Genomic DNA, 21,297 nt, shown 5'->3' on the forward strand with positions numbered 1-21,297 from the left:
TAGTAATTAATTTTGAATTTTGAGTTTTAAATTAATTTCGAATTTTAAATTTTGAGTTTTAAATTAATTTCGAATTTTGAATTTTGAGTTTGAATTTTAAATTTTAATTACGAATTTTGAACTTGAATTTTAAATTACAAATTTTGAAATTTAAATTTAATTATTAATTTTAATTGTTTTTCTGCTAGCTCCCCCTGGATCATAGCCTCGATAAGGTTTATCGAGGTAATGTATTTGATCCTTAGGAACCCAATAATGTCCAAGTCCTACTTGATTGATCAGGTTGGACTTGGCAACCCAAGCTTGGACCGATTTACTATTTGGTTTGTTTATTAAGGATAGGTAAGATTTATATTTCTTTTTATATCCTAGTCCAGTTCGATTGTAGATTGCCATTTGTGTTCCAAGAATCAAGTCAAGATTCTTGGATCCCAAGGAAAATCGTTCTAGGGTTGTTTTCAAATCCTTTACCTGACTTTTCAGATTGGAGTTCTCTTCCTCAAGTTTTTGAACTTGAGTTGAGGTTCCAGTCTGAACTTGATCAGTTAAGGATTCGTTGTTAGGCGTTTCTTTAAGGAGTGTTACCTCCTTTAGAAGCGATTTGATTCGAATCTTGGACTTAGCTACTTTATGCATTAAATAATTAATTAAGCTATATAAATGATTTTTACTTACAGAGGGGTTCAGTCCTTCGGAAACGGATGCGGATCCGTGGCTTCTCTCGGACTCGGCTTCCGATTCGTCCTCACTTCCGGATCCGTTGGTGTAGTCCCGGGCTGTCAAGGCGAGAAAGTTCGTCTGTTCTAGTTCTTCGTCGTCGGATTCCTCGGAAGAAGACTCGTCCCATGTTGCCTTCAATGCCTTCTTTCTTTTGGGTTTCTTTGGATCCTATTGATTCGGGCAATTTGCCTTGATGTGACCCTTCTGATTGCACCCGTAGCAAGTCACTTCGAATTTAACCTTCGAGCTTGGTTGGGCTTCTTTAGACTGGATGACCTTTCTGAGATCCTTTTTGTTGAAGCCCTTCTTTTTGCAGAGCTTCTTTACTAAGTTGACTATCTCGGTTGTAAGTTCATCGTCGTCTTCCGAATCTGGTTCTTCTTCTGACTCAGGTTCGGTTCTCTGCTTGATTTTTGACTCACGCGATCTCCCTGTTCCTGCAACCAAAGCCAACCCTTCTCGGTCGGGCGTGCATTAGTCTGTTCGTGAAGTTCGAGTTCTGCAAAAAGTTCATCTAGTTTAATGGTAGATAAGTCCTTGGAGACCTTGTAGGCATCTACCATGGATGCCCACAAGGTGTTCCTTGGAAAGGCGTTTAGAGAATACCTTATGATGTCCCGGTTGTCTACCTTCTGTCCAATTGCATGAAGACCATTGAGCAGATCTTGAATCCGGGCATGGAGTTGGGTAGCTGTTTCACCTTCCTGCAATTTGATGTTAAATAATTTATTAAAAATTAGATCTCTTTTACTTACTTTGGTGTCGGATGTCCCTTCGTGAAGTTCAATTAGCTTTTCCCACAACTCTTTGGCACTGTTGAAGGGGCCGACGCGGTTGAGTTCTTCTTTTGATAGGCCACACTGGAGGGTGCAGGTTGCCTTGGCATTTGCTTCCACCTTCTTGATCAAAGATGCATCCCAGTCCTTGTACGGTAGTGGTTTGCCGGCGCTATCAGATGGTAGTTGGAATCCGGTTTTGACAATCATCCAGACTTCAAAGTGAGTCTGGAGATATGCCTCCATCCGACCCTTCCAGTACCCGAAGTCGTCTCCGGTGAATAGCGGAGGGCGGGCTGTACTGTAGCCTTCTTGAAGGGTCATTTCAGATTAACCTAAAATGAAAAACAACCAACAAAATGTCCCAGGACTTGGTCCTGGCTTAGTAGTGTGGAAGGCAAAAAAAAATGGATCACGAACTCGGGTGGTGTTGCATCAATTCCGAGAAAAATCGATTTTGTGGAAAAAGAATTAGAATATAGCTATGAGGCTAAATTCTAATCGACTCCGAAAATCTAAAAAATACCACGAAAAAATATTTTGAATGGTGGTTGCACCGATTCAAAATGACCCCGCTCTGATACCAATTAATGGATCGAAAGCGCTAGAGGGGGGGTGAATAGCGCTCGTGGCTATTTCCTTTTTCGAAATCATAAAAGCTTGTTCAGAAATAACGCAGCGGAAAGTAAATAAAGTGGACACGAAGGATTTACTTCGTTCGGAGCCTGTGACGACTCCTACTCGAAGGCCCGCGATCCTTGATCGCTTCCGGTGGGAAACAACTATAATTCGTAACAGCTATTACAAGCTAAGTACAATTTAAGCAGAAAAGAATATTGTACCGACAATAAAAAGACTAAAACTGAAGCTCCGGGTTGTCGTTGCAGCACTTCTGAGTCGAGACGTTAGCAGCTTGTCGCACGGAGAATGCTTAGAAGATTGTCTTATTTAAAGCTGCACCTCAACCCTCCTTTTATATGAGGTTTCGGGCGCCTGGTACCTTTCCGGGCGCCTGGAGTGTGACGTGGTCAGGCAACCAGGTTGCTCCACGTCGCGAAGTCGCGCAGGGGATAAAAGTTGGTCCCGGGCGCCCGGACCTCCGGGCACCCGGATCCATCCCGGGCGCCCGGACCTCCTTTTTCCAGGAGCCGCTTCTCCTGCAAAACAAGGTTAGTCCGAGCAATTACATACCCTGCAAGATAATGTTAGAATCTGATAATTCATAAGTGAAAAAGAGCTGATAGTCTTCGGACTGTCCGAGTCTGACTTCGGATTTCCAACCGGAAACCCTAGGTCGACCCGACGCCTACTGTTCTCTCTACGGGGAACACGTCCTCACCTACTCCACTCAGGAGATTTACCTGATGCCAGTCCGGTCCTCCAGACCGACTGGACTTTTCGCCTAGGGTTACCCCCCCTAGGACCTAGGGTTACCGCCCCCTAGGGTTTTTCTCCACCTAGGGTTACCGCCCCCTAGGACCTAAGGTTACCGCCCCTTAGGGTTTTCCTCCACCTAGGGTTACCGCCCCCTAGGACCTAAGGTTACCACCCCTTAGGGTTTTTCACCTGCCTAACCGCAGCTAGGACTTTCCTGAAACACTCATTCAAACATGTTAGATCACACACTAACTTAACTTTGAATCCTTTGCCATTATCAAAACTAAGGTTCGATCGTCGGATGCTTCCCGCACCAACACAAAAGTCCAAATGGTCTAGAGGATTGGTCTAATAAAAGTTAATCTCTCTTGAGAGGAGTAGGTGAAAATGTGTTCCCCAAAGAGAGAACAGTAAGCGTTGGTCCGACCTAGAGTTTTAACGAAACTTAAAGTCAGGACTGGACAGTCTGAAGACTATCGAAAACCATTTTACTTTTTGTGTTATTGCTGGTCTTTCTCAGCCTGTGGTGCAGGTGGTAGAAAGTAAAAGTTAGCTGAAAAATAGGGTTCCAGGCACCCGGAGCTTGTCTAGGCACCCGGAGTTGCTCCAGGCACCCCGGTAAGTGCTGACAAGGGAGTACCCCAGGCGGGTACCTGGCCAAGCACCTGGGCAGTCTGGGCGTTTGGAGTTGCTCTAGGCGCCCGGACAAACAAAAAATCATCTGCACGTTGAGTTGGAGCACAACCATCGACCGACCCACATCAACGGTCAAGGCGCTCAGACATGGATAAACTTCTTAGATGAAGTTTTGATGAGAGCTCGCTACGTTAGCACACTCCAAGTGCTCGAGAGGGGATCCAGGCGCTCGGACAGAGCTATAAAAGAAGGGTTCAACCAATAGCTTAAAACACAACATTCTGAACGGCTTTCCTTCCTGCGCGTTGCTCCGAAAATGACTCCACGATGCCCGAAAACTGCTCTGATGATGACTACGCTCAAGACCTACTTCTAAGTCGTCGGTATTATTTGCACTTTCAATTTCTTGTACTTGTATTCAAATTGTATTTTGTATCATTCGATTGATTAGTGATTTCCTAACGAAAGCACTCTCATATGTGGGTCTTGGAGTAGGAGTCGTCACGAGCTCTGAACCAAATAAAAGGCTTGTGTTCCTATGTGTTCTTCTTTCTCTTTTATCTTTCTTTCCGCTACACATTTTACTCTCGATTCATTTCTGAAAACATGAAAAAGTCACGAGCGCTAATCACCTCCTCTAGCACTTTTGATCCTACAATTACGTCAGTCAAGTGACAACTTTATCTCTGATCTCATCTATTAGATTGAGCTCTATAAGATATCGACCGACGTTGTCACGATCATGCAACTGTCTCCGATCGAGCTCCAAGCCTACTTCCACCAGGACGACTGCTTCTCCATCATAAACAAGCTAAAAAGGAGCTATACCTATGGCTTCTTAAGGCGTAGTGTGGTAGGCCCATAACACACTGATAGTTCATTTACCCAGCTTCCTCCAACATGATCCAGTTTAATTCGGAGTCCTCTAATAATTTCCTTATTGGTGGCCTCTGTTTGACCGTTACTTTGAGGATAAGTCATAAGGGTGAAAACTTATAAGATGTCATAACATGAGCACCACTCTCAGATGTTCTGACTCTGGAACTGCCTTCCATTGTCTGAGACAAGTTTACAAGAAATTCTAAGCTGACATACTATATTATGTCACAAGAACTTGATGACCATTCGCTTGATTATCTTTACAAGTGCTTCCACTTTTATCCATTTGGAGAAATAATTAACAGCTACTAAAGAATTTTTTTCTGACCGGGTGTCATCGGGAAGGGTCTTGCAATATCGATCCCCTATTGGTCAAATGGACATGAAGTGATTGAAGTCTTTAACAATTTTATGGGCTGATGTGAGATGTTCTAGTATTTTTGACATGATAAACAAATGGCTACCATCTTAGTCGAGTCAACTTGCAAAGTGGACCAAAAATACCCAGCTAGTAAAATCTTCTGAGCGAGCTATCGACCACCCAAAATACTCAACACTTTACATCATCCATATATTGATGGAGGATGGCTCTATTTTCAAATTTGAGTAGATGATCCTCTGGGTTAGTCGATCCTCCGTATTCTTCGATCGCTAAGGGTCGGAAGTGGCTCAACAACTTATCTTCCAATATTTCTTGGGAAAACAACATACTCACTCACTTGAGTGAGTTATTAGCAATAAGGGCTTTCCCCTTTCAAATATCCTGAGTGGGCACATCTCCATAAGATGATTCCTGAGGTCTCTCCACTCGGCCCATATGATCAATGGCGTGCAAAATAGTGCTCGATGATACGTGACTAGGGAAGGGGCACAGATGGAAGGCTGATCGGTTGCGCAAGCACTTGCATGAAGGTAGTCTGAGGGGGAGGGATATGTTGGATCCTAGTCGGCCCTTTTATTGATGCAATTTTCTTAGGTCAAGGTTGATCAATTTGACTATGTTTGAGATGGCTCAAACTTGAGTCTTCATGTTTAACAATATATGGAAATTACAGGTGCAATTGTCCATTTAAGGAGATTGTTGGTGTGAAAAGTCCTGATGAGTGAAGTCAGATAGTTGAAAATCCTAATGAGTAAAGCTAAGTGATGAAAAGTCCTAGTGAGTGAAGCTAAATAAAAAGCCCTAGTGAGTGAAGCTAGGCAAATGGAAATCCTAGTGAGTAAAGCTAGGTGATAAAAAGTCCTAGTGAATAAAGCCAGGTGAAACCCCCTAGTGAGTGAAGCTAAGTAGATGAAAAATCTTAGTGAGTGAAGTCGGGTGCAAAGCCCTGGTGAGTGAAGCTAGGCAGATGAAAAGTCCTGTTAAGTGAAGCCAGGTGAAAAGCTCTAGTAAGTGAAGCTAGATAGATGAAAAGTCCTAGTGAGTGAAGTCAGATGAAAAGCCTTAGTGAGTGAAGCTAGACAGTGAGGAAGTCCTGATGAGTGAAGCTATGCAGTTGAAAATCTAAGTGGGTCAAAGGTTGACCTGACACTTAGTGATTGGAGGTCAAAGTGGGTCAAGATTATATTGACTAGACACTTGGCACGAGATAGTAAGTCCAAGTGGGTCAAGGTTGACAGGACACTTGGCACGAGGAGAAAAGTCCAAGTGGATCAAAGGATTGATCGAATACTTAGCACAAAGAGAAAAGTCCAAGTGGGTCAAAGGATTGACTGGATACTTGGCACAAAGAGAAAATTCCAAGTGGGTCAAAGGATTGACCGGATACTTGGCACGAGGAGAAAAGTTCAAGTGGGTCAAAAGATTGACCGGACACTTGGTGAAGAAGTCCCAATAGATCAAAGGTTGACTGGATGCTAGGCAAGGAGGAGTCCTAATAGGTCACGGTTGACCGAATATTGGGCAAACGAACCCTAGATTTAGATTTGGAAGTTAGAGTTTGGTAATCGATTACGGTAATCGATTACACTAAGCTTAAGCGATTAAGCATTTTGCTTAATCGCTTAAGAGTCATTTGATGCAAGAAAATAGAAGCTAGTTGAATCGCTTATGCTAATTGATTAAGCATGTCTTAATCACTTAGGCTAAGCGATTAAGGCTTTTCTGTGAGGAAACATAAAAGGTCATAATCAATTAGAGTAATCGATTATAGTATGCTTAATCGATTATAGTAATCAATTAAGTCAATTTTCGCGAGTGAACAGAAAGCGTCCTAATTGATTAGGCTAATCGATTAGGAAAGCTTAATCAATTAGAGTAATCAATTAAACTTGAAAAACTAGCTATTTGAAGTAGGTTGCTGACATGGTAAGTGATTAAAAAGAGACTTAATCGATTAAGGTGCCAACGATAACCCTAGAAAAGGGTTTTCTCGACACTGTTTCATCAAAGAGCTCTCACAACAAACTTCTCACCGCTCAACACCAGTTCTTAGAGACTTAGAGAGAAATGTTGCTGCACTTCCAAGTTGATCAAGAGGTGTCTACAATCAAGAAGTAAGAAACTAGGATTTTATTTGTTATAAATCTTGTAAGATTTCATATTGTATTAGCTTCTTCTTATTCTTTTTCTTGTATTTTTGTGTGTGAGCTTGTACGAGGCTTCTCCGTCTCCAGATTGCTTCCAAGAATGAGTGTTTACATAGTGGATGTGTGAGAGAGGATCGGATCATTAGATTAGTCACCTCATTTGAGGTGGATACCAAGTAAATCCATCTTGTTAGCATTGGAGGAGCTTGGCTTTTATTTTCCTTTGCAAATCAACATCATCGAAGCAAAGCGAACGAGCTATTCACCCCCCCCCCCCCTTCTACCTTCGGGTGTCCCAACACCTTCCACTCGGGTCCCTCTCTCGATGTGAGGGTCAGTCATCGAGACAACTGAGTTGTTGGGTAAAAGGCGCTCGACTGCTGCGTTGTTGCACCAACTCCTATGCTCGAGCGGTTACTAACAACTCCAATTCTTCTTGCGACAAAGTAATTGTAGTGAATCATCCAATCCCTTCCATCCCCATGCTTCAAATTCAGGCAAAGTTCCACAGATGACGTCAAATTTGATTATATTTGAAATTGGGGAAGATTGCGTGCTGGGTAGGTAGCCTCGATGTTGACTGTGAGAAGACTTTGAGCTGGAAGCAGAGGGCGTCGAGCAGTCTTGTGTATCAAAAAAAGGAAAATAAAGAGAAGAAAACATCAGCAATCATACTAGGAAGGGGTTCCTGACGCAGGCACTCCGACACTCAAGTCAAACAAGTAACCGGCAGAAAAAAGAATGCAATGAACAGTAGAAAGGAGCAGTGGGGTTTGAGTGTGTAATCTTGCATACATGCGCTTTTAGGAGGAGACTTCTTATATAGTGTCAATTTACCTCTATGCATGAATATCGATGTATTTCTAAAAAAATGACTGACTATTATGATATTATGACATCTTTCTGAAAATAGATCCATTGCTTTTATGCTTTGTAGGGTAGAAACTTTTATTGTAAAGATTGCATAGAAAATATTCCTTTGATTCTCTAACAATTATTATACAAAACGTCAAAAAGTAATATTAGGTCGTTGGACTGAGGAACCCTTAATATACTTTGCTGGTAGGCCGACCGAATCCCTTTTGTCGTCTGATCAATCTTTACTCGTGGCTGGGGTTGGGTCGGCTAAAGAATGATGTATCTCTTGAGGACCCGACTTTCACTCGACCTTTCCGCTCGACCAAAGAGTCTGATCTAATCAAGTCGTATGCCTAGCATATTCGATCGGATTAAGATTCGATCGGATCTAAAGTCCGATTGGCCAGATCATTCAACCACGACTTAACTCTGAGGATGTGTTTGGTTGGGGGTTATTCTTGATAACCTTAGTTATCCATCTAAAGTTATTAACAAAAACCCTGTTTGGTTTAGGTAATCAATGATTCCCGAGTAATGTTTCATGTCCGACACGTCAGCAAAAGGGGGCATGCAACCAGGAATCGGAAAACTGAGGTTTTTCTTGATTCCGGAGTTAACGAATTTTTTTTACCCAAAATGCCCTCGGATAAGAGAAAAATGTGACAAAAAAGAAAAAGTAAAGAAAAAAATAAAAAATAAAAAATAAACATAATTTTTTTAAAAAAAAATAAAAAATTATAAAAAACTTTAAAAAAATAAAAAAACATTAAAAAATATAAAAAACATAAAAAAAATAATAAAAATGTGGAAAAAATAAAAAAATAGGAAAAACTTTTTTAAAAAAACTTTTAAAAAAAAGTAAAAAAATAATTAAAAACGTTAAAAAATATAAAAATATATATAAAAAATATAAAAATGAATAAATTTAAATTTTAAAAAAATAAAAAAATGCAAAAAAAATATAAAAAATAATTAAAATTAAAAAAATTAAAAAAATAAAAAACATCAAAAAAAAAAAACAAACAAACAAAATAAAAATATATATAGAAATAGAAAAAAAGTAAAAAATAAATGCAGAGTTTAAATAATAATAATAATAATATATTATTATTATTATTATTATAATTGATTTTGTAATTAAGAGTAGTATAGTAAAATATTAAATTAAATTATTCATTAAAATTTTTAAATAAATAAATTTTTATTACATTATCTATATTAAATTAAATAATATTTAATTATATAATTATCATATAATCAACATTATATATGATAATTTAAATCAAACGTAGTCTGAATCTCTGAATGTCTTGACTTTGATCCCGACGGCTGGGGCCACGTTATTCCCCGTATCTGGTTCTATCTCAACCACCCAAAATTATATAAACTCAAACAAATAGCCAATGAAAAATTAGATATATAGAAAACAATGATGACAAAATTAAGTTCGTAAAGGAATGAATAATGATGATGAACATTTAATTAAGACCTGTTGCCCCATCTGACTTCGAGGTCGAGAGCCACCAAATTTTCTGCTCCAACAAGTTGGAGGGTCCAGTAATTGATTACGGAAAGGTGAAGGAGCCGCCAATTTGGGAGCTGGCGCCGGCGGGCGGGTTGATGGCGACGACGAGCAGGGAGATAGTGATGGCGACGAGGCCGGACCAGACGTAGACGATGGTGGGGGTTCGGCCTCTACGTCCCATCAGTCCCTTGGCGAAGGGATACAAATGCGCGAGCACCCAGAAGCTGAAGAAGACGCCACCCAATAGCTTGCTCCACTGAGGGATCTCGCTGTAGATCGTCCTGCTCACCCCCACTGCTATTGCGATCAGGTTCACCATGATGATGGCCAAGGGTGGGATAAGAAGCGATGTCCACTTCACTATATACAGGTCCGCGAACTCGTCGTCCTCGTCGTCACCCGCGGACTTGGATGTCAGCGTGAAGGAGATCTCGATTCCGGCGACCACCTTGAGCAGCCCCTGCATGACGGCCACCAGGTGCGCGCTGGTGCCGCCAATAAGCCAGAATTGCTCGTTTCGCCACCATTCCTCCAGCTCTATCCCTGACCACCGGATCTCCAAAATCGCAAGCATGCAGAGCGTCAATGTGATGATCAGCAAGTAGGTGAGAAAGGTGACGCTCAGCGTCTGCACGATGAACTCGCCGGAGAATAGGGACAGCGCCGGGAGAAAGCAGTAGACGATGAGGAAGACGGAAGTGAAGGGGTAGATGCCGACGTTGAGGTACGCCACGCGCTGCAAAAGTTTCATTTTGGGGCTGGCTAACAGAGCGTTGTTCCTCGAGAAGAAGATCTCGACGGAGCCGGTGGCCCACCGGAGCACCTGGTGGAGGCGGTCGGTGAGGTTGATGGGCGCTGTTCCGCGGAAGGCGTCACGCTTGGTGACGCAGTAGACGGACTTCCAGCCGCGGTTGTGCATCCTGTAGCCCGTGACGACATCCTCTGTGACGGAGCCGTAGATCCATCCGACGCGCTGCCCCCACTCGGTCTTCTCCTCGTACCAGCAGGAGATAACGCTGATAGCTTCGGCGACGGTGGAGGCGTCTAGGAGGTCGCGGGGGACGGTGAGGGCGCCAGGCGGACGACCGTGCTTGATGGAAGGGTGGTCGGCGAGGGGGCGGCCCTGGAACTCTGCCACGGGGATCGAGTCTATGAGGAAGCTGGAGTTGCCGAACTTCTTGGGGAAGGTGGAGAGGTTCATGTCGCCGTCTTCGTAGTCTCCCATTCGGAGAGCACGAGTCTCCTCGGCGTCGGCGTCGGCGGCGGCAGTGGATCGTAGGGGCTTGCGGCGGCGGCGGGGGAAGCAGCAGGAGCAGCAGCCGGGGTCGTGCTGGTCCTTAGCTCGCGGGGGGTCGAATCCGTAGAGAGCGATGCGACGAAAGAGGCAGCCTGTGCCCACATAGACGGGGCCCTGCAGGCCGTCGAGAGCCCGCATGTTGACGTCGAAGAAGACGGTGTTGTTGTTGGCGTAGCGGTCGGAGGGATCAATGCCCTCAAACCGCTGCGGAAACTGGACGTAACAGAGGCGGTCGCCGCCGCGGTCCATCATGAAGCACATGCCCTCGCGGAGCGCTTGCGAGTTGTAGATGTAGTGATCGCAGTCGAGGTTGAGGATAAAAGGGCCGTTGGACATGATGGCGGAGGCACGCACCAGCGCGTTCATGGCGCCTGCCTTCTTGTTGTGGTCGTAGCCGGGGCGCTTCTCACGGGAAACGTACACCAGCATCGGCAATCGGATGTCCACGTCCGTGAAGTCCACTGGCAGCTTCTCATCGTTGCTGCCGTACAGAGGTTCGTCGCTCGGAGGTTTCAGCATCACCTGTTAAGATTCAATAAAATATACGTACGATCGAGTCCGTGATTATTAATCCTAGCTAATTGTGTGCCGCCTACCTGTATGATTCCGGCGTGATCACCGCGAGAATGCTCTGAAGATGGGTTGATCCAAGTGCCCGGCCAGTGCGTGCCGTCTGCCATCCACGTAGCTTTGGGGATCTTGACTGGCTCAATTGGCTCGTCGCCGCCAGCCGCTTTCTCCCTCTGCAAATTCATCGCCTTGATCTCCTCGCGGGCGTGGAACGCGTCGGAGCGGCGGCGGATGGATTCTGGCAAACCATTAATCCTCACCTTGAACTCGTCGTACTCCCGCTTCAGCCGTCGGCGGTCCTTGACGAAGTCCGACAGCACCTTATTCTTGTAGGGATCCCTCTTGGAAGCGAAGTAGCTCTCGGGATTGCGCGGCTCGATGTTGTGCTTGCGGCAGAAGGGCACCCAGAGGTAGGCGAAGCTGGCGGCCTCCGCCATGGCCTCGAAGGTGAGCAGCGCGCCGCCGTCGTCGGATACGTAGCAGGCGAGCTTCTCGACGGGGTAGTCAGCAGCGAGGATAGAGAGGATGGTGTTGGCCGTGACGAGGACGGGTTCCTTGTCAGGATCGGCGGTGGAGACGAAGATGTCGATGCCGGGGAGGTCGGATTTGCCGGTAGGATTGTACGCGGTGGGGGTCTCGAATTTTTCCTTGAGGACGGAGAGGTCGACGGTGCGGTTAACCGGGGACAGCTTGGGCAGCTGATCAAGGAGCCAAGAGAAAGCGAACCAAAGCTCGCAGACGACGGACATTCCCCAAAGCCAGATCGCGTCCTCGTTCTGGTGCTTGATCCGCCATGTCAGGAACAGAGCAAGCACGGCCATGCGGATGACGATGAGAAGCCTGCATTTGAAGTTGACCTTCAAGAAATTGACAGAAGAACTTGACTATTGGAATGACTACAAAATGCTTGATCACTCAATTTGAGCTTTATTTTAGTTGATTGGAGGTTCTAAAAAGTTAGTAATTGGAGTACATTCTATATAAGATTTTTTGGTTTGTTTAGCTCGAGAAGGGTGCATGAATTCTCATGTGAAATTTCTATGATAGATCATTAGCTCAAGCTAAACATTTTTCAAGGGCTTACACATCCAACGTGAAGCTAGCTTTCTCTAAAGCTCTTGGTATTACTCATCTCTCCCTCACTTTAATTTATATATTAGCATTGAGAGAAGAAATATTTATAAGAGGTTTTCTCCAGATTGATTTATAAACAATAGATGAAAGTGATCCTCTTCTAGATAGTCTGGGCATGACCAGGATAGACGGAGTCGAGAACGTTATTCTAAACCACCCAGGCTTACTCCTCTTTCAAGCTATATATGTAAAATGAAAAATAGAAGACATAGGCTCTATTCTAATAATTTCCTATTCTTGTTCAACATTTCATCTCATCTCATCTCATCTCATCATCACAGGTGACTTTCTACCTCATGTGTTACTTCCTTACGGCCGGGTCTGTTCAGCATGAGGGCAAATGATTCCTGAATATATCGGGCCACTTTAATTCTATGCGTGTCTATCTGACTATCTCAGACGTAAAAAGAAAATTCTAAGCAATTAAAAGACATTTCAGAAATCTGACTTGTTCTACAGATCCAGCTTATTCAATATAGCTGGAATTTTCTTCTTATTTTTCAACATTCTTCTGTCATCAGTTTGTTAAACTATATGTACTTCCTGAGTTTTGACCAATTCAATCATTCAACTAAAAAATTATATATATATATATATATATATATATATATATATATATATATATATAGAAAAATGATCTCCTGCGGTGCATTTCTTGCGATTTTGATGCGGTTACCTCCCTGATCGATCTGGTGACCGATCAGGAAAACTCCTGATCGATCTATAGACCGATCAGGAGTTTCCCTGATCGGTCAGGAGGTTCCCTGACCGATCAGGAGTTTCCCTGATCGGTCAGGAGGTTCCCTGACCGATCAGGATATTCCCTGATCGGTCTGTAGAACCGATCAGAAGATTCCCTGATCGGTCCAGAGACCGATCAGGAATATACCGCACCGATACCGCAGCATAAGCACCGCAGGGATCTTCAAGTAAAGGAGCATATATATATATATATATATATATATATATATATATTTATTTATTTATATTTTTTTTTGAATGCAAGTAAAGGACTAAACTTATTAATTGAAACTCCGGTAAGGCAGATCATGATCAAATTAAATATGTAATGTAATTAAGATTGTACTTAATTTGTGTGCAAACATACGTACCTGTATGGGCTGAGGACGGCCGCGGGGATTTTCAATTTGCGGGTGAGAGGTCGCCACGGCTTGCTCATCAACTCCTTGGGATGGCCATGGCCATGGCCATGCCCCCCACCACGACCGCCATCGACATCGTCGTAATTTTCCTCCGACCAAATGGCACTTCCGTAGCCGTAGGTTCCCTTGGTTTCGAACAGCCACCGGGTGTGGTCGAAGTCTCCTCCTCCCTGCGCCATGGTCTGCGAGTGCGCAAGCTGCTTCTGCGACTTCACCATCGACAGCCGCCGCTCCATCTTGGGCCCACCTCCACCGCTCGGCAGCTGCGGAAGCGACAGCCGCCCCCCGCCGCCGCTCAGCAACTCGCCCAGTTCGGTCGTTTTGTACGGTTCCTTGCACCCGGGGCAGATCCCGCCCCCCGATTTGGCGGCGTCCGTGAAGCAATCGACGCAGATCTTGAAGTCGCACTCGCAGGGCGCCACCACGATTCCGTGCTGGTCGCGCATCACCATGCAGTCGCACCCTTGAACAGCGCAGGTGAGGCCGCTGTCCTCGCGGCCCAGCAGCTGGCCTCCGCCGTCTTCGGCCGAGTCGAGCACCTTGTCCATGACGTGCGCGCGGGTCACGCTGTTGAATCCGCCGGTGAAGAGGGAGCTGTTCACGTATTGCTCCTCCACCTTGCTGGAGATGGCGGGGTCCATGGGTTGGTTGTCGGGAGTCATGGGGATGTGGACGTGGTAGTTGGCGAAGCGGCCGCTGCCCATCTCGCTGCTCGACAGCTCGCTCTCCAGGTCGTCGCGGGAGAAGCTGATGAAGCGTCCCGACTCCGTCCGCCGCCCGAACTGGACCGTCGGCGCTCGGGGGATCGGCGGCAATTCCGTGCCGCTGCCCTGCTGGGGCTCGCCCCCACCGCGGCTCGACCGGTTAGTGCGGTGGATGCCATTGGACGCCATCATGCCTACTGCACCTCCGATCCTCTTCCTGTGTGCGTGCTTAGTCACAGTGCTGCTTCAACTACCACCTGCGCCACCGACTAGTATTACAATTCTACATATATTCACGCGGAACAAGCTGCTAATAAGCCCGTGAAGATTTAATTGCCGAGAATCAATTTTGGTTACATATATGAAAAACTTAACAGAGAAGCAACAAATGTGGTAAAATGAAATACAAAAGAGAAAAAAATTGATCCCGAAAATATCACGCCGGATCGAATAACCTACCTTCCTTTTTAACTGATGAATACTAAGTATTCCATATTTCAATCTTCATTGCAATGCAAGATCGGTACAAACCTGCTGCTATGCGATCCTCTGCCCTTCGGATCCCTAGCGTAGCGAAGCGTTTTTGCAGAGCCTGGAAACAGAGGAGGCGTGCGGCCGATGGATTCCAAATGTCAGAGCAACACAATCATGATTTAATTAAGAGGAACTTTCAATTGCTTCTTCTTTCGTTGAATTGATCCAAATAACGATCGAGGACGATTGGATGGATAACAACTCAGCCGGCAGCAGGAGAGACCAAGTCGAAGGAAATTAAATTTGCAAAACTCTCTCTCCTTCAGCTGGAGAGATGACAAGAAGAACACGCGTTTTAGGTGATATATAGGTTTAATTTCTTCACAGCGCCTGGAAGGTCAACGCTAAGAATTATCAAATACAAGGGAGGAGGATGACGGCGGCCGGATTGATCGACGCGGGCAGACGAAGACCAGGGCGTTCAAGTTGATAAATAAGCAAGTCAAAAGGGACAAAAAAGAAAAGCATACCGTGGAAGCCTCCGCAGATACACGGTTGTCGTGCGTTGCACGTCCAGAAACAATGTTGGGTTTGCGCAGCACGATATCTGAAGGTGCGTGCGGTGCATCATATCGTGCTCTGCACCTCGTTCTCCCGCGGCCGAATAACTAAGCAGATCCGCTGATATTTCTTTAGAAAAAAATTTATGCCTTCTAAAATGGAAATTGAGGCTGTGTTTGGCCTACGAAATACAGTTAATTATATATTTTAACAAATACATGTTTATGCAAAGTTGTTTCTAAATGGTCTCGGGTCACTAAATTATTTTAATATATTCACAAATAATTTAAGTTATATTTATTTAGTAGTACCAATATGTATATTAAGTGGGCAAAGCCACATGAGAGTGCTTGAAACTTGGAAGGGCATGTTTAGTTATGGTTGATTTGACGCAACCAAATAATTTGATGATCTTGTAATGAAGTGTGTTTGGAGGTTGGTGCGTCATCTTTGGAAGTGATCTCATAAGTGATGTAGAATTAATGGCCAAGATGATTTGGTAGACAACAATCAAGATGATGTGACGGCCGAAGTTATGATGAAATGACGATCTCATGGACAAGACTCTCGGCATAAACTCAAGCGGCCCTAAAGTTGGCTGGACATATGGAACTCAGTTCCCCGCTTCTTATGGATAAGACTCCTAGCATATAGCCTCCCGGCCCTAGAGGCGGTCGAACATCCAGACTCAGTTCCTCACTTCTTTTAGGCACAACTCCCAGCATATATCCGCCCTTCCTAAGAACCGATCAGACATCCAGACTCAGTTCCTCATTTCATCTGGGTGTGACTCCCAGCATATAGCTGCCCCGCCATGCATATAGCTCCCCAACATATATCCGCTTGACCCCAGAGATAATTGGGTTTCCAGATTCAATTACTCATGTTTCCTGGGTGTGGCTCCCAGCCTACGTCAGCCCGACCCTAGAGTCGGGCAGGTCCCCTCTAGGAGACAGTACTGCCAGAGAACCACAACAACCTGTCAGAGAATATTCTACTACTCTGACATGTACCTGCAATGGAATCTTCCTCTACTTAGAGGAGAGTTATTGTACATACTCCAGCACCCGACATACTCTAATACTAGACATTCTCTGTTGTCTCATTATTGCGAAGGTTATTAATATAGGATTAAAAATGCTAGAGGGGGGGAGGTGAATAACGCTTGTGATTTTTTCACGCTTTCGGAATACAGTCGAAGTAAAACACAACAAAATAAATAAAAGAAAATAAAAGCAATGCTGACACTTTTGGTTTTACTTGGTTCAGAGCTTTTGACAACTTCTACTCCTAGACTCGCGATCATTGATCACTTTCGTTGGGCAATCACTAATAGCTCGAACAAGATTACAATTTGAAGTATCATAACTATAAAAATTTAGTTACTGACAACAAGAGAATTAGAAGTTATTTGTCGATTGTCAGAGCAGCATTTGAGCGTTGTTGAATCGTTTCAGAGTAGCACGCAAGAACGAAAGTTATTCTGAATGATGTATTTTCGAAGCTACTGGTTGAACCCTTTTTATAGTCGAGCTGAACCTGATCCGATCCACTAACTCAGGATCACTGTGTAACTTGACGTTGATCGGTCAACTGATCCTCCCTGATCGGTCGACTGATTCTTCTGAATCCGCCCAGTTTTTCGTCCAAATGTTGCGGCTTCGGATAGAAGTCTTCGTTCAATCGAATGATCAAGCCGTTCGGTCGATCGAACCTTCGACTCTCCCGATTTATTTGGTTAGATCAACCCGGTCTAATACATTGATGTTTATCCACCTGTTCAATCAACTGAATCCAAGGTTCGATCGACCAATCCCTTAGTCAAACCTTCACCATGAGCCAATCTAATCTCTGGGGTTCGGTCAATTGATCCCGAGGTCACTTGAACATGCAAAATGTTAGTTTCATACAAAATAGAGTTAGAATAATAGGCATATAAGGTTTTTTGACATTCTTTGGACTGTTTGGTTTTGACTTTCGGATTTTTCGAAAACCATAGGTTGAACTGACACCTACTGTTCCCTCAACAGAGAACGCATCCTCACATACTCATCTCAAGAGAGTTTACCTTTTACTAAACTGGTCCTTCAGACCATCTAGGCTTCTACTCAGCATCCGAGATTTTAGGACTTTCCGCTAAACGTCTGATCCCCGACCGTCTAGTCTTTCGCCTGGTGTTCGCGACCCTAGGATTTCGCTCAACGTCCTCGACCTGTCAAGACTTTGCCCAGTCCCTCGACCAGGGCTTTGTTGCCTAACTGCAACTAGAATTTTCGCTTTGCCTAAGATTACTTTGGATTTTCCTGCACACTCAGTTTAACTTGTTAGAACAACAATAACACTAAACTTAGAACCCTTTATCATTATCAAAACTCAAGTTCGATCGTCTGGTGCTCCCTGCACCACAATTAGAGGTGGTTTAAAAGGAGGTCATCTCTGTTGGTCAGATATGCGAGGTTACATGTGCACACACACATCAACATTAATATTATTGTTCTACTTTTCATCTTCTCCATTTTCGCTTGGCTACTATTCTGACTTAAGCATCAAAGTACTTGCGCTAGGGACCCTCTCTCCGATTATCACTCTAATGTTCTTGTTTTCTCTCTCTGTGGTGTACACAGGTATATTCACATCGATAAGGTCTTAGTCTCCCCACAGTTAACGACGAAGCCAACCCTGTTAGCTCATCGTCTTCTTCGCTTTTCAGATAGAATAAGAGGTGGTTAGTAAGGATGTTGGAGCATATGGATCCAAAAAACAATTAGTAAAGGGGGTGCACAGGTCATGTCTATGAATAAAATGATCTCAATAATATCACAAGAAATAGTATAGTAGCATAAATTAAATATAAACACAAACATAGACATATCATAATATGACACAAGAGTTTATGTGGTCAGAAAAAAATCTTCAAATTTCTACTGCCTATCCTTTTAGTAGATTACACTTGAAATTCTCTATATTTTCTCTTTCATGATCAAATATCATAGGCGAAGAAATTTTTGATTGCAAAGAGTATAAGAGATTTATATCGGAGGTATTAGGGTTTTGTAATAAGGCTTAAGAAAATAATAATGGAATGTAGAGCTTGCTCAATCTATTGTATCTATTTCATAGTTTTTTAAACCCTTTTTAAAGTTTTCTCCTATAATTAATTCTTGGCATGGCCTTGATGTGTTGGTGCTAGTTATCATTTAACTTTTAGACACCATCAATTGACTAATTAATAGAGAGGTTTATCGGTTCGCATCGTTATAATGTTGTTGAATCTATCTCTTGTAGCATTAGTTGATTGATCATTAACAACCATTGATTGCTCTTCCAAATTTTGAAAAAAAATCTTTTGGATAACAATCGACTCTTGTTGGCGATTTCTTCATCTATTCTATATTAGTCGACTGTTTATAGGTAATAATTAATTGTTCAATAAAAAAACATGATTATATTTAGTTTCTTAGTCAAGTGTTAAGTCGACTCGGCCATTAATCGACTAAAAGACTCCTTTAGTTGATTAGTATTCAAATATGACCCATCTAATGATTGAGTCGACCTAAGTTGAGATTTATCCTTGTCCAAGTATATTTCTTCTCAACTCTCAGCTCACCATGCAATTGGTGTTCGCCATAAGGCCTTCTCTCGTCAAATTTATCGTCTCTCGGATACACCAATCCTTGACTTTCCTTTATCATTCTTCTTGCTCCTTTTATGTAGTTTATCTCCAACCATCTTCTATCAAACTTCTCTCCTCTTGGAATTACTTAGTCTTCTACTCTCTTCTCATGTCATCCTTGACGCTTTTCTTATGTAATTCATTTCTCAGTTATAAATTGCACTTTGATGTTTTACATCTTGTAGTCCCTTAGTTATCTCATACTATCCTTCTTTAATATATATCGACCCGAGCTAATCATGGGTAACCATGACTTTGGTTACGCCAAGGTGTCTCCAGTGTGTATCTACCAAATCCCTACACAATAAAAACACATATCAAATTAAAAAACAAGATTTAATTTAAACCCTATGCTCAAATATCATAATCAATGGTCACATTGAACCACTTAGGGCATGATTACACCAATAGAAGGATGGTGAGATTTATCTGATCTTGTCTGCACTAAAGATGGATGAATAACGTATACAAATTAATTGAGTTGATAGATAGCTTTCTAAATCAATAAGTATACAATGGAAATAAAATAAGTAAATAATCTGAACTAAATACTAAATCGAATCAGCATAACCAATTAACTAAACCAAAATTAACATGAAAGATCTAACTTAAGCAATAGAGTACTTGACCTAGTATGACAAGATATAAGTTTAAAAAAAATCTTATTAAATATCTACTTTCAAGAAAACTTTTGGAAGTGGAGAAACCTTTTAACAAGAACATTGACAATTTAGAACAAATATAATAGAAATGTATAGCGACTTTAAAGAGTAAAGAAAATATTATAAGCCCTAGCTAGGTTGTCATCAAACTTTGAGCACAATTGCAGCATGTCAGCACAAGAAGAGCAAGAACACTTTAGAAGAATAAACAAATGAATTGATTGATGTAAGCCACTGCATCATGCCTCCTTTTATATAACCTAGTTGAGTGTTGATCTAACACTATTTTGGTCTACTAGAACCTTCTGACTGCCTAGAGAATGTTGACTTGGATGTAAATTTTATCCATGATGATAATGATTCAGCAGACTATGGTCACTTGGATTCCCTCTAGATGCCTAAAGCATACTTAAATGCATATCTTAATCGTCTCCTTCATATCTTTGGATCACACCTATGTTAGTCGTTTGGAAGCAGCTCCGGTCGCTTGAACACCAAGGTCATCCACACCTCGTTCTAGTTGCTTAGAAGTTCTTGTTGGAGTTAGGAAAGTGAGAAGGTGCCCCTTCCCCTTCCTCTTTCAATCCAATCACCTTCCTCCATAAATGAAGGAAGGGGAAGAGACCTTCTACACCTATATAAGGTTGTCCTAGCAATCTAAAGGGATGAGGAGCACAAGAGAAAAAGAAAGAGGGAGCTTGCTGTGTGCAAGGTTCGAGAAAGGGTTTGTCCCATATCGAAAAGGTCTCTGTGCAAGGTTCGTCCGTGTGAACAAGATTGTAAATGGGCAAAGAAGAACATTCAAGATTGGTTTGTCCAATCTCACAAGAGAAATTTGGTTTGTGAACCATGAAGAGATTTTTGATTCTATGATCATTCTTCTGTCAATAAGTCTTACCGGCGCTGATTGCAGATCTGCAGCAGATCGCTATAAGCATTTACTATTTTTTCATGCTTTAGAACTATCAACAATGGTATCAGAGCAAGTGTAGTTCTAAATGAAAAAAAAAAATCCTAAAACTACCTTTGCGTTGACAAATCATTCTATGAAATTGTTATGATTTTTGACTCTGTTCGGTGCAGAGAAACATTGTCGACAAAGGTTGTCGTCTCTGAATGAGATCGTAACTGTGTCACGATTCTCTACCATTGCTGGGCGATGGAAGGTTGAGGTCTCGAGCCACAGAGGAGAGGAATGGGTGCGCGACCAACAAAGTCGTGCATCACTCCAAATCGTCGAGAAATTGTGACTGTGTGTCGTGGTTTCCTCCCGTGGCTGGCGACCGCATCACGACGGAAAAGAACCATTCCTGTTGGTTGATCACGCTAGTGGAGGTGGTCATGGCAACGACTTGGACCTGTTCATTCTGTTTGCTGGGTGAAATCGCGACTGAGTCATATTCGGTGACTGTTGTTAGGCCCTGAACGGAGTTTATCTCCGTCTTGTTTTTTCGTAGCCAAGCGAGATCACGACTGTGTTGCGATCTACCACCATCGCTGATGCTGAAAGCAGCGGTTGTGATTAGGCCTCAAGGGAAAACTCATAGAGTTTGTCTCTGATTTATGGTTGGCTGCATGCCCATGGCCACCGGTGACGGGCTGTCGTGGCCAGTGACCACGTCTGTCGTGGTTGAGGCGACATGCGACATGAGGATCGTGGCGAAGAAAGTTGGCGTCGTAGGGGTTGGCAGCGAAGGAGAAACTGCAGACTAGGGTTCATGGGCAAAAACTGAAAATGTTTTTTTTGTATTTGATGCAT

General features: G+C 43.3%; 1 protein-coding gene across 1 annotated transcript; it reads right to left on the reverse strand.

Moving 5' to 3' along the window:
* Nucleotides 1-9,180: 9,180 nt before the first annotated feature.
* LOC122042371 (cellulose synthase-like protein D1) lies at nt 9,181-14,956 on the reverse strand. Its single transcript, XM_042602450.1, has 4 exons — nt 14,700-14,956; nt 13,414-14,425; nt 11,194-12,007; nt 9,181-11,119 (listed from the first exon to the last, which is right to left on the reverse strand). The coding sequence occupies exons 2-4, from the start codon at nt 14,358-14,360 to the stop codon at nt 9,341-9,343; spliced, it is 3,540 nt and encodes a 1,179-aa protein (XP_042458384.1). The 5' UTR covers nt 14,361-14,425; nt 14,700-14,956; the 3' UTR covers nt 9,181-9,340.
* Between the last annotated feature and the right edge of the window lie 6,341 nt (nt 14,957-21,297).

The sequence above is a fragment of the Zingiber officinale genome, chromosome 2A (genome assembly GCF_018446385.1).
Source record: "Zingiber officinale cultivar Zhangliang chromosome 2A, Zo_v1.1, whole genome shotgun sequence".
Lineage (NCBI taxonomy): Eukaryota > Viridiplantae > Streptophyta > Magnoliopsida > Zingiberales > Zingiberaceae > Zingiber > Zingiber officinale.